The 13,323-nt window shown below is 36.5% G+C and overlaps 1 protein-coding gene across 7 annotated transcripts; it reads right to left on the reverse strand.

The window, feature by feature from the left end:
• Nucleotides 1-1,737: 1,737 nt before the first annotated feature.
• On the reverse strand, nt 1,738-13,268 carry LOC116136368 (U-box domain-containing protein 4-like). Of its 7 annotated transcripts, none has more exons than XM_031422077.1 (7): nt 13,112-13,268; nt 12,767-12,822; nt 9,277-9,398; nt 5,936-6,216; nt 4,851-4,967; nt 2,282-4,339; nt 1,738-2,191 (listed from the first exon to the last, which is right to left on the reverse strand). In XM_031422077.1, the coding sequence occupies exons 4-7, from the start codon at nt 6,209-6,211 to the stop codon at nt 2,132-2,134; spliced, it is 2,511 nt and encodes an 836-aa protein (XP_031277937.1). In that variant the 5' UTR covers nt 6,212-6,216; nt 9,277-9,398; nt 12,767-12,822; nt 13,112-13,268; the 3' UTR covers nt 1,738-2,131. The 7 variants fall into 7 exon arrangements, with proteins under 7 accessions (XP_031277937.1, XP_031277942.1, XP_031277936.1 ...); XM_031422082.1 differs by having other exon boundaries at nt 2,282-4,327; nt 9,277-9,403; XM_031422076.1 differs by having other exon boundaries at nt 9,277-9,403.
• Between the last annotated feature and the right edge of the window lie 55 nt (nt 13,269-13,323).

A 13,323-nucleotide genomic window follows, 5' to 3' on the forward strand; every position in this document is an offset into this window, starting at 1 on the left:
AACTGACTAACATTAACATTCTAGCTAAGAGCCTCAATGTAGGGGTTGAAAAGAAAAAACAGTTTTGGAAACCCTTTTGCCGACACACGACCTTAGTCCCGTGACGATGGACTCACGCCAATGGAAATCGACGGCGAAGAAGAGAAATTGGAGAAGAAAGTAGAGAAAGCGAAATTGAAATAGACTTTGTTTCTGGCTCCTTCCCTATAGCAAATGACACCACGACAATACTCAAATCAGTTACCTCTTTTTTCACAAAATTCTAAATGATAAAGAAGAAAAAATAATATGGTGCAGCTTCAACACCTCAGAGTCAAACTGGCTTTTTCTGCAAGTTTGGCCGAAGATGAACCACAAATGTAATACGAAGATGAGAGCTGGTTGGAGTGCAAGTTTGACTGGAGTTCGAACTCACTAGAGAGATTGAGAGAGAGGACTACAGACTTCAGCAAGACAGAGTGAGTCCGTTTGGCTAGACATCTCAACGGTGGTGGTGGCCCACGATATCTTGCGATGGTGGACGTATCTTTCGTCTCACGACAGCAGAGAAGGTTGTGGTTGGTCAGCGGTGGGAGATATTTTCCAATTTCCGGGGAAGGGAAATCAATTTTTGATTTAGTGTCCATCTCTCAAAATTTTTTGATATATAATTTTGAAGGGGATTAGGGAATAATTTGAGAGGGAATCAAGGAATTGACAGGGCAAGTGGGTGACATGGCGGATGAGATGGCATCTGCTACCTTAGCTGCCATGTCAATTTATAAGACTATTAGTAAGAATTCGTTTGTAAGAATAACATTGTTAGAATAATTATTATCTGTAAGAGTAATACTATATATACATCATGTTCATACAATATTATATGATAAAATATAATTGGTTAATTTAAAGTTAAAATTAAACTTTCATCCAATCACATCTTGTCACCTAATGTTGTATGAGAAATATTATATAGAAATGATGTATGTGTAGTATTATTCGACAATATATGACAATGGTACACCTAAATAGACAATTACAGTTCACTTGCAACTCAACAACTAAACTCTCTACATTCCCTTCACTCTATTTTTATTCAAATAAAGCTTATGATATGCATTTTTGAGCGTTTATGTGATGTTATAAAGAAAATGAAAACGCATAAATCCCTATTGCTCAGCAAGTTCTTGTACGTTGGTGGTGCACAACCCTCATTAACACAAGGAGTTGAGGTTTGTGCAATATCACTGAAACGCATGAACCCATGTCAATGATTTCATACCACAATCTTTTTCTAACAATATCATACACTCCAATCACCAAAATTCAAAGTAAAATAGTTGCATAAACCCTAAAAACTATATATTTATGAGAATTTGATACAACCAATGATCCTGAAGCCACATATTAAGTTAATAATATATTTCATAGCATAAAATAGCTTATAAAGTACAAACTTATTACAACGAAACTGTATCATTCCTTTTACATTCAAATTACAGTTCAAATCAAAGAGAAAATTTTGCAGAAACATCTGTAGTATCTTCCTCGAGCTCACCACAAGGACAGTATCGCACGTACAAAATTTTCTTCTCACATTCACACCAAAAGAAAAAAAAAAAAAAAACCTTTACAAGAGGATTATATGAAAAACTTCGTGAATCAACTTTCTTTTTTCGTCTGTAAATCATGTAATTGTAAAATCCTAGCACAAAACCTTCACAAGAATTATGGAATATCAGTTGTACACACTTTTTATAAAAGTTCACTCAAAAGTTATGCATCTATTATCAGTCCCCTCTGGTATCCACAGTTGGTTAAATGAAACAAATAAGCATGCATACAGGAGAGACATGCCAACAAATGATTTTGAAACCAAATAAAACTGATTATTCAACTTGCAATCTTCCTCAAACTCAGTGCAAAGAAGACTCGACTCACGTGTATAAAATTTCTTCCCACATTCACAAGAATAAGTATTCCACAAAAGGACTCAATCAAATCCTCCTTTAATCAATAATGTTTTTCTCTACAAATCAGGAAAAATCCAAGCATCAAAATCTTCATAACAATTATTTGCAACAACAAATGTACACACTTTGTATAGAAGACTCAAAACTTTGCAATGCATTGAAGGTTGTTTCTTGTAATATCAGGACCTCCCAGCATTACCATGTCGTTGGTTTCTGAAGAAACTAAGGAGTGATTGTGCCTGCAACCAACCAGAGGCTTGTTCTATTATGTTGGAAAAATAGAAAGGAAAAAATAAAAAAGCAAATGTATTGAAACATCATAAGTGTACCTTTTCTTTGGCCCTTGGGGAGCCTGACAGTGACAACGCCACTAATGGTGGGACAGCTCCTTCTTGGAGCACCATATTGCAATGCCTACCACTGGTTGTGCAAAGCTGTAAAAGGGCAGCTGCTGCATTTTCCTTCCCTCTAGTAGACCCCAACTCAACAACCTCAACCAGAACAGGGATCCCATTCCCCTGACCGATTGCAGTCCTTCCCTCAGGAATTGTGGCAAGATTTGCTAAAACAGCAACTGCCTTATCAACCATCCCAGCTGCTGGATCCATCAAATCCACGAGGTGCTTTACAGCGCCAGCTTGCACAATTCGAGCTTTGTTTTCATGATATATAGACAAATTAAACAGAGCTGTTGCTGCATCTTTCTTACCCCTAGGAGTCCCATTCCCCAGCAAATCAACAAGGGGTCCAATCGCCCCAGACCTCCCTATCTTGATCTTATTATCCTCGATCACAGATAGGCTAAAGAGAGTGGCAGCTGAATTCTCTCTAGCTTCCGGGCTACCTGTCTGAAGGACATGAATTAGAGGTTCAATGGCATTGGCATTAGCAATTGCACTTTTGTTGTTATCATTAATTGATAGGTTAAGAAGTGCTGTAACAGCATTTTCCTGAATCTTTGTGTCTGTTGAGTGAAGCAAATCAACTAATAAGCTGATGGCTCCACAGTTTGCTATTACCATCCGATTATCCATGTTGTGCTTAGCAAGTAACCGGACTTCTGACGTTGCATCCCTTTGAGTATCAAGTGATGTGCTCTTCAAATCCTCAATCAATTTCCGTACTTGGGTTTCAATGCCAGAAAGATCAGCTCTGGTTTCAATAGCCGAATTAGAAACAATTCTTGGAACAAACCTCTCTGATGGGCGGCGCCAGACCACTTGGTTCCGAGACCGTGTTTCCACCATACGAGATGGGAATTCAGTTTCCCTCTGTGTGGTGGTCAAGGTATCAGCTGCATGAGGTTCTGATTTTACCTCTGCAGAAGGATCAGTGTGATGGTTTGATCCCTCTGATGTTTCATTGCTATCTCCTACCACTCCCTGAGAAAAGTTTGTATTAGAAAGCACACTGGAGGCTGAGCCATTCCTACTATGGACGTGAGACGACTGTTCGGCATTATCAATAGAAGTAGAAAATTCTTTTCTAGATGGTGACATAGAGGGTTGACCAACTAATTCCCCACTCTGTTCTTCAGAGTTAGCAAATCTGTCCTCAGAACTGGTAAGAGATACTCTTGCACTATCCAAGGCCTGCCCATTTCCAGCAATACTTGACAAGGAAGCCTCTGAGGTTGAACGGGGATGTAATGGGGAAGTTCCCTCCCGATGAATCCCAGTGGACAAGATTATGTTCCTACCAGGCGAACCTGTAGACTGAATTAACTCTGGCATTATTGATTGGCTGCCCCTAGTTGGGGGAAAAAGATGTGCATCTCTAGGTGCATTAGAATCTGCATGCACAAGAAGAGGCGAGTGTTGGTTTAAGCTCATAGTCTTCATGGGATCAGGCAGCTTCACATTGTTTAATTCACACCAGTTTGCAATTAGTGCCTTTACAGTGTAATTAGGTATTAAGTTGGTATGAGCCAGAGTCTGACGTGTCTTAGGGCAAACAGTGAGGCCAAGTTCAATCCATTTCTTTATGAAGGCCCGCTCATATGTTTGCCCAGATGCCACAATCACTGGATCTGTCATCAACTCAAGGGAAAGAGGACAGCAGAAATCAGGAGGTATAGGGACTGGGCTACAGATCTGCGACTGTTTCATCACAACAAGGCGATCATGCATGCGGGTTACAAGGGTAATCATTTGATCCATAAACTCAGTTTCCTCAACCTTTTCAGCTTGTTCAGCATTCTCCTTCAACTTTTCAAGGGCCACAGCCTCTATCAGAATCTCCTGGTTTGACCTCAAGCTCAGGCTCTCTGCAATTTTTACCAGGATCTCTGAGCTGGGTGTGACACCATCCGCTTGATCTCTTTTAGCTTCTATGATGGGAGATGATGCTTGTGAATATTCCATATGCTTAATTTTCTGTTGGCAAAGCTGCAATCAGTCATTTCAATTGTTATTCATCATAAATGGAAATTTTTATTTTATTTTTACATATGTTTGTCACAATATTTCCAGGGTCCTTTGAGCACCAAATTAGTTTCGGAAATGTAAAGGCTACTGTTCCAAACGTACAGGGCAGTTCCTAAGAAAAGATCCCTGGGGCTGGGGATGAAACAAGTTATTGGTGGTAGGATTCCAACCAGGATGATGCTTCATGATGGCCTGAAGCCAAGCTGATAAGCCACTCAGGCCAACCCTCAAGAGTTCATCATAAATGGGATTTAACCATCAATTAGCCCAACACAGAAATCTACCAAAGGTCTTACAATAAATTCTTTCACACTCAAAAGTTACATTGAATTTGCAATATAGCCATCTGACAAACGGCTTTTCATATAATTAATGCAACTTATGAGTGATCATTCTGTGAATCTGAGGGCTACTCTTTGAATTAAAACTGCTAAAGTAACAACTTCAACTAAGATTTCTAGTCAAAAAGTACCTCAAGCGATGCTGAACTCAATTCATCAGGAAGATAGTGATGCGAACGGTTTAGCAGCTGGAGAATATCCCAGGCAGAAGTCCGTGTTTTTGAAATCAATGATTCAACTTGCAGAACCTGACATCATGGTAATGAGAAAGAGATTATTCTCAACATTAAGAACTCATGCGGTGAAGTTACTCTAAAAGTCTAGTGAGTCTACACATGGTGGAACTGCAAGTAACCATAAGGACCAATCTATTTTTGTCGCAACCTTTTAGTTGAAATAAATTACCCTGGATTACAAATTCAAATTATCTTCAAAACAAAAGATAAATCTTCATATCCCACTGACAGAAGTTCAACAATCTCTTTCATTGTCCTTCCATCTCTCACATCCATTACAAACAGAACCAGCAGCTCTAGCACCTAAACCATAGCATCATTAGGACTGTCACCATCAACACCACCTCTACCTCCACCTCCATTATCATTTTGAAGTTGTTGGCAACTACTGCCACCTACAGAAACAATCAAATGGTAACACCATTACACCCAACCCTTCTCACCTCCACTGACACCCTTCTGTCAGCTGGTGACAACCACACTGCTGCCACCACCACTTTCTATAGGATATTAACTACCATTCATGTGATCTAATAATAAAATACGTGGAAAAACACATCTAATGTTGTCAACTCATCGATACTAGATTAAGATAATTCAGTGGTTTAAAATTTAATTCATACCATATTACTAACTTGAGATAATGAATAAGCATGTGAAAGACAAGGACAACCTAAATTCTTTCATACATTACTGAAAACAAAATAGAAAGAGGAAAAACAAATCAAGGAATATAAAAGGTCAATTGACAGAGCAGAGGTCTCCCTTTTATAACAAAAAATATAACCATAAAATGACCAGACTAAACATGACAAAATAAACAAACTATGGGAAGATGTTTGTATTGATCAAACAAACACTAATTATTAATGCTACCCCTTACAAGTGAACTTAGAATTTTTTCCATTAACTTGGTCAGAAAGATAAATCAGCTGCATAATCACAAAATCATAAACTGAAATTACAATTTGTTAACTTACAAAATAAACTTTACTCAACAATGGTTGCCAGCTTTCAAAGAGCTCCCTTAATTCATCAATAGATTGGCCAAACTCTTCAAATGCCTTATTAAGCACTTCATCAGAAGCTATTTCAGAATCAATGATAGCATCAAGTATTGGCTTCAACAACTTAAATATCTCTTCTGCTCTCTGGTAATACTTCTGAACAGGGTCCAAATTTATGTTGTCAAAAGATGATAAATGTAAAAATGAAGAGATATTTTTCAGAAGCACTTTTAACAATGATATCTCCATCACACCTGCATCAATGAAAGAGTTAAAACAATACCACAAAGAGAAAGGAATGCTATTATATATCTAAACTTAAAATGGCTAAAGTACCAGGCATTTAAAAGCAACATATCATATAAGCTTCTTTGGAGCCAAAAAAAAAAAAAAAACCAAAATTGATCGATCCAATATGTGAACTAAATTATGAAGTTCAAATATTTGAGTAGATAATTATTATTTAGTTCATTAATCTCAAAACACCATTGGATTGACCACATACCATCTATATGGACTGATGAAAAAATTTTAAATTGATAGATTTTACCAATTAACATATTGGATACTTCTAATTTGTCACTAATTTTTCAAGTTAATAACACCACTCTTACTGTCCTCCAGTCCAACAACCCAATCAGATTGAGATGCCTTCAACTCTTGGCTTGAAATGTGATAGGAACCCACTTCCAAATTGATATGAATTGAGCTAGGCAGTGGGCCTTTGATAGGAATTGGGCTGGATAGTGGGCTTTTTGTGGGCTTGGATAAAACTCTCCTTGAAAAACAAAACTTGCCAAGAGAGGGTGCCCAACTCCTTATAAACCACATGCCCACCCCTTTTTCCTCTCAATGTGGGATCTTAACATTCCCCCACGTTTCGAGATTCAACGCCCTAGTTCGTCTTCTTTCCAGAGAGCACCTGCCCTTATTAGCTACCCTACCCTCATTGACCTATACTGCCCTCCCTTTGGGTCTTACTTCGCCTAGAAGCTTGTTAGCAACTCACCTTCTCGGCCCTTCAAGGGGCCCACTAGGCCTTGTTGCGTGGGCTCGAAAGGTGGGGCCTACTCTGATACCATTTGATAGGAATTGGACTGGGTAGTGGGCCTTTGATAGGAATTGTGCTGGGCAGTGATCTTTTTGTGGGCTTGAATAGAACTCTCTTTGAAAAACCGGCTTGCAAAGGAAGGGTGCTCAACTCCTTATAAACCACATGTCCACCCCTTTTCCCTCTCAAAGCGGGATCCTAACTTAATGAGTGGCTGAAGTGCATGTGCACTGATCAAGATTATCAAATAAAAAACTTGAAGCATTTTCAACAATCTTGTCTTTCTTTTTTTTTTTGTAAGGTGGGGGTGGTGGGGAAGGGGTAAGATCCATCTTTTACATGTTTACATTTTGCAGCTATCAAGCATTAAATTATTTAACATTATCAGTGGTCAAGCTTGTAGCTATCAAACATTAAATTATTTAACATTATCAGTGGTCAAGCAGCGAAGTAGCATCCATATAGGAGATTACATACACTAGGCATTGGAAGACTCTAAACCAAGTTGAAAAGAAAAAACAGAATTTAAGTCACACCCATCAGATATAGCTGGTTTTTCGTTTTGAAGCCAACAGAAAGCAAAGATTTTATGATTGCACTCATGAGAAAAAATGCTCTAATAAAAACCATTCAGAAGGCACTTTTGATTTATGCACGAATTTTAAGGTCAACGTTCTACAAACTCTCTCCCACTCTTACGCTAATCTTTGCATCCTTAGGGTGCATTTGTGTCAACCATAAGCCTCAAAAGTACTTTCCTTTTCACTCTCTTTTTCCTAATTTAATATTTCTCATACTTTCTCATACATCTCTTTATTTCCTATCATACAAACAGGTTATAACTAAGAAAAATCTGCCAATGGACATTGCAGAGCTTAAGAACTGCCCATGCATAATCTAGAACATTAGTTGAACGTAAGCATATTGAATACAACCATGAAGAAAGAAGCACCAATAAATTTTCTAACACCTTTAGTCCCTTAGCTATTTTTTTCTTAACATAATGTTCAATCAAGAAGTCACCGAGATGTATGTTGATATTAACCTGTAACTACTTCCACAGAAGCACACATTAATTCAACATTTTTTGCATTTGGCAGCATAAAGTTGCCAGATACAGAAATCTTACAACCAAAGCAAGTAACGTGTTAATTCGTCATAAGCTTTATGCTTCCATAGCTTGCAAATGCTTAACTTCTTTCACATATGGAAACCAGATCCTTATATGTGAAATGATTTGTCAACATGATTCATTGCAGACTTTGACTGAAAATGGTTAATGGGGTTAGTTCATATCCAAGTTTGACACTTCAGGCAATCCAAGCGCTGCTTATGTTCTGTTCAGCATCATGGAACTAGCTCCTTGAAACTGGAAAAGTTAGCAGTCCCTTTTCTAAAGATAATGACTTCAATTTCCAATCATTAAGAACAAATTCCATGACACCATACACAGCCTCAATGTAATACCCTAATTCCATCATTCAGTTTTGATTAACTTCTAAAATTATTTAGGAGAGCAACAACTAATACTGATATGAAGTTCCCTTCAGTAATATCCAAAATTAAAAAATACTCACATGCATAGTTATCATGCTATTCTTATGTATGTACATGTTTTTGCATATAGCAACGATCATTGATAAGCCCAATAATATGCTCACACAATTCTTACACTGACAAAAAACAAAATTAAAGGATGTCATGCAGTATAAAAGGGTAAAATATATTGCAATTGAAAAGGGATAGAAAAAGCAGAGAACAATATTTAAAGAAAAAACTGGAAATCTAATTTAGACACCCTTAAAGCAACATGTATAATGGCTAAAAGTATTAAAAGATGTTCCCACAAGAAAATAAATCCAAGGATAAATTAGAAGATTGAACCATGACCCTTGCACCAAGCACTAAGATCTTAAGAAAGCAAGAAATGCAAGGCTATTCACCAGGTTGGTTTCAGGGTAATTGAACTCTAAACCTTGTGGGAACAAACCACCAGCCTAACCACTCAAGATTACCAAAGAATTATGACTAATTACAGAGATTAAATCACAAAATTCCTGATTCACCATTAAACTTCCCTCTCTCTCTCTCTCTCTCTCTCCATTGATTTATTCACACTAATTTCCTTTTCACTAGCACCACCAAGGTACCTTTAGAATAAAAGATGACACTGGAGATGAAATTCATAAGATAAAAAAGTCCGCTTGGCCTGGTAAAAAGCTAATAAACACAAATATCAAGCAAGAAAGGGCATAGAATGTACCTTTATAACCTCGCAATTTCAAGCACTAAAGTAATTTATCTCACGTTGCTGATCTTTGAGAAAGCATGCTAAACCACAAAATGAAGAAACTCGTTTTGGACAACCAGTGAGATTCTCTGCACCTACACTATGAAGAAACCAAACCCACAGTAAGCTGCTAGGAAATTGAAATTCTCCAACAGGAGATACTGTGTACAGAATAAAAAATGACCATCAACATAAAAGAATCAGGAACAGACAGGAAATCAAGCATCAACATAGCAGTGAAGCCTTCTACAACAAAAAACTTGAACACAGTTCCTCCATAATTGGCTACCATCGTTATTTCTCAATATTTTGAAAATATATAGTCAGAACAAGTAGACATTGAAGTGTGTAATAAATGTATGAACCCATTTTTCCCTAGTCCTAGTCGAATTTTAATGAGTCAAATCCTCATCTGAATTAATCACTTATGATTCTTGTAATCTCTCTTTCCCAAGCAGATCCTTTGCAATGCATACACACACATGCAGAGAAAATGTAAATGGATCAGCGGAAATAAATAAAGGGAAAAGCATGATCCCAAACATCATGACTTGGCTCCTGTTCACTTCCTTCTATTGTGTCATGCCACTATCTTAAAAAGATGCACTGCATTTAGCTTTTGAGTTCAACAATCAAATATTAATAAGATTCAGTTTCTATATCAGATAGACACCTGCTTAATTTGGTATTTTACTGTTTGCAGCTAACTCTGCCTGCATTGCATGCAGCATCATGCTCTTGCACAGCTAGTCCCAAGCCCAGATGATGGAAGAGGATTGCAATAGGTTGACAGCTAATACAAATCTATAGGCACATGAACATTGCCTTAGATTCATGTAAACACCTCGACTAGTTTGGCATGAAGGCTAAGTTGAGTTTATTTGAGCACTATCAGCAGTTCATCCTACAATCTCATACTTGTACCATGTATTCAATTTTCAGATTAGCTTTTAACAAGTTTCTTAGTCAGTAAATCAGGTGTATTGTCAGCAATTCAGCACATAATCACATTAAACTTTTATTCTCATCTTTCGACAACCAAGATAATATTTATCTCAAAATAAATACTTCTATAGTAAAATTTAAACTTACCTCATATTTAGATAAATATAAATTACATGCTTTCCCTTTCTTATTGCAAAAGATCTTTAATGTAACCACTAAATTTGTCTACGCAGAATGAAGATGAAATTAACTGAGCACTGGTTATTAAGATGTTCAACCCAATAATACATGAAAGGCCCTTGAAACACAAAACCAATCTATCATTTAAAATGAGCACAAAACCAGACATCCTGGCATAGGTGTAAGAAAGATACATCCAATTGTTGATGACAAAAGACAGACTTATACCAATACTTTACCCAATTGCAACCACAGAACAAATAAAAAAGGGTGCTTTCAAATTCACTGGTTTTCAGACTACCAATCACAAGATCTCTCCTCTTCCACAATTCATTTTATGCATTACAAATTCTCTACTGGCTCAAAAATCTGAGCAAACAACACAGAAAGACTTAGAAAATTACTGAACTGTCTAATCCTACTCCCTCAACCTACACCTTCAAAAAAATAAACATTTTTAGCTGATAATAGCTTGAAGTTAGACGTGTAATTCCTCAGAAATTTGGTTATTATCCAGTCTCAGTCCTCTCAAAACAGCAGCTCGGAGAGGGGTATTAAAGATGCAGTACAAATTTCATACAACTCTCTTACTTCACTTTCCATAACAGTGACGTAGCATTTATTACAGTTTTAAAAGGCGGATGCAGTATTTTCATTAGGGTATCAACCTTCCAATTAATATCAAAGATTAAAAAAAAAAAAAAAAAAAAGTAATTAACATCGAAACAATGTTTCCTCCTATCATCTTAGAAAACAGGAAATTAAATTATCAACTGAAAAAAATAAAATACCTCAATAATAAACAAGCGGCAACAAAATCTTATCTCACCAAAGCCCACTCAGCTCTCTGTTCTCGATAATGAAATNCTTTCCCAAGCAGATCCTTTGCAATGCATACACACACATGCAGAGAAAATGTAAATGGATCAGCGGAAATAAATAAAGGGAAAAGCATGATCCCAAACATCATGACTTGGCTCCTGTTCACTTCCTTCTATTGTGTCATGCCACTATCTTAAAAAGATGCACTGCATTTAGCTTTTGAGTTCAACAATCAAATATTAATAAGATTCAGTTTCTATATCAGATAGACACCTGCTTAATTTGGTATTTTACTGTTTGCAGCTAACTCTGCCTGCATTGCATGCAGCATCATGCTCTTGCACAGCTAGTCCCAAGCCCAGATGATGGAAGAGGATTGCAATAGGTTGACAGCTAATACAAATCTATAGGCACATGAACATTGCCTTAGATTCATGTAAACACCTCGACTAGTTTGGCATGAAGGCTAAGTTGAGTTTATTTGAGCACTATCAGCAGTTCATCCTACAATCTCATACTTGTACCATGTATTCAATTTTCAGATTAGCTTTTAACAAGTTTCTTAGTCAGTAAATCAGGTGTATTGTCAGCAATTCAGCACATAATCACATTAAACTTTTATTCTCATCTTTCGACAACCAAGATAATATTTATCTCAAAATAAATACTTCTATAGTAAAATTTAAACTTACCTCATATTTAGATAAATATAAATTACATGCTTTCCCTTTCTTATTGCAAAAGATCTTTAATGTAACCACTAAATTTGTCTACGCAGAATGAAGATGAAATTAACTGAGCACTGGTTATTAAGATGTTCAACCCAATAATACATGAAAGGCCCTTGAAACACAAAACCAATCTATCATTTAAAATGAGCACAAAACCAGACATCCTGGCATAGGTGTAAGAAAGATACATCCAATTGTTGATGACAAAAGACAGACTTATACCAATACTTTACCCAATTGCAACCACAGAACAAATAAAAAAGGGTGCTTTCAAATTCACTGGTTTTCAGACTACCAATCACAAGATCTCTCCTCTTCCACAATTCATTTTATGCATTACAAATTCTCTACTGGCTCAAAAATCTGAGCAAACAACACAGAAAGACTTAGAAAATTACTGAACTGTCTAATCCTACTCCCTCAACCTACACCTTCAAAAAAATAAACATTTTTAGCTGATAATAGCTTGAAGTTAGACGTGTAATTCCTCAGAAATTTGGTTATTATCCAGTCTCAGTCCTCTCAAAACAGCAGCTCGGAGAGGGGTATTAAAGATGCAGTACAAATTTCATACAACTCTCTTACTTCACTTTCCATAACAGTGACGTAGCATTTATTACAGTTTTAAAAGGCGGATGCAGTATTTTCATTAGGGTATCAACCTTCCAATTAATATCAAAGATTAAAAAAAAAAAAAAAAAAAAGTAATTAACATCGAAACAATGTTTCCTCCTATCATCTTAGAAAACAGGAAATTAAATTATCAACTGAAAAAAATAAAATACCTCAATAATAAACAAGCGGCAACAAAATCTTATCTCACCAAAGCCCACTCAGCTCTCTGTTCTCGATAATGAAATGAAAACAGAAAATATTTAGATCACACTGAATAAACTTTCTCATTCCACACACAAACGATAACTCCAAGAAAACAAGTTTTCAGCTTGGTTACAAAACCCAAAAACTACAGCAATCATAATCAATTTCTGAATTACACCAGTCTTGATTGTTTATAAATAAATAAGCAGAAAATAATCTGAAAAAAAAAAAAAGTATAATAAAAATTAAACCCTAGACAAATCAAATTGAAATAATTAAAAAAGAAGAAGAAGGAAGAGAAGAAAAGGTACCTGAATTAAGAGAATAATAACGGAAAAAAAAACGGCTGAATTAAGGAAATGGTAGAAGTTGTGTTGTCAGAGAGGTAAGGACCCAGATTCCAATTCAATGGTGTGTTGAGTTTGATTATTAATTTGATTTGAAAAATCTTTAAAATGAACAGCAGAAGAGAAGAAGATGCTAATTGCAAAGTTGGAGAGTGGGACATTCTGGTAATTACATA

The sequence above is a fragment of the Pistacia vera genome, unplaced genomic scaffold, assembly GCF_008641045.1.
Source record: "Pistacia vera cultivar Batoury unplaced genomic scaffold, PisVer_v2 Contig312, whole genome shotgun sequence".
In the NCBI taxonomy this organism is placed as follows: domain Eukaryota; kingdom Viridiplantae; phylum Streptophyta; class Magnoliopsida; order Sapindales; family Anacardiaceae; genus Pistacia; species Pistacia vera.

Bases quoted from the DNA above. Each gene is read 5' to 3' on its own strand.
- LOC116136368 (XM_031422077.1), bottom strand. From the start codon at position 6,211: ATGGAGATATCATTGTTAAAAGTGCTTCTGAAAAATATCTCTTCATTT. The intron at 4,340-4,850 runs GTACTTTTTGAC...GACTGATTGCAG, and splicing joins TGAGTTCAGCATCGCTTGAG to CTTTGCCAACAGAAAATTAA. The intron at 2,192-2,281 runs GTACACTTATGA...GGTTGGTTGCAG, and splicing joins CCCCAAGGGCCAAAGAAAAG to GCACAATCACTCCTTAGTTT.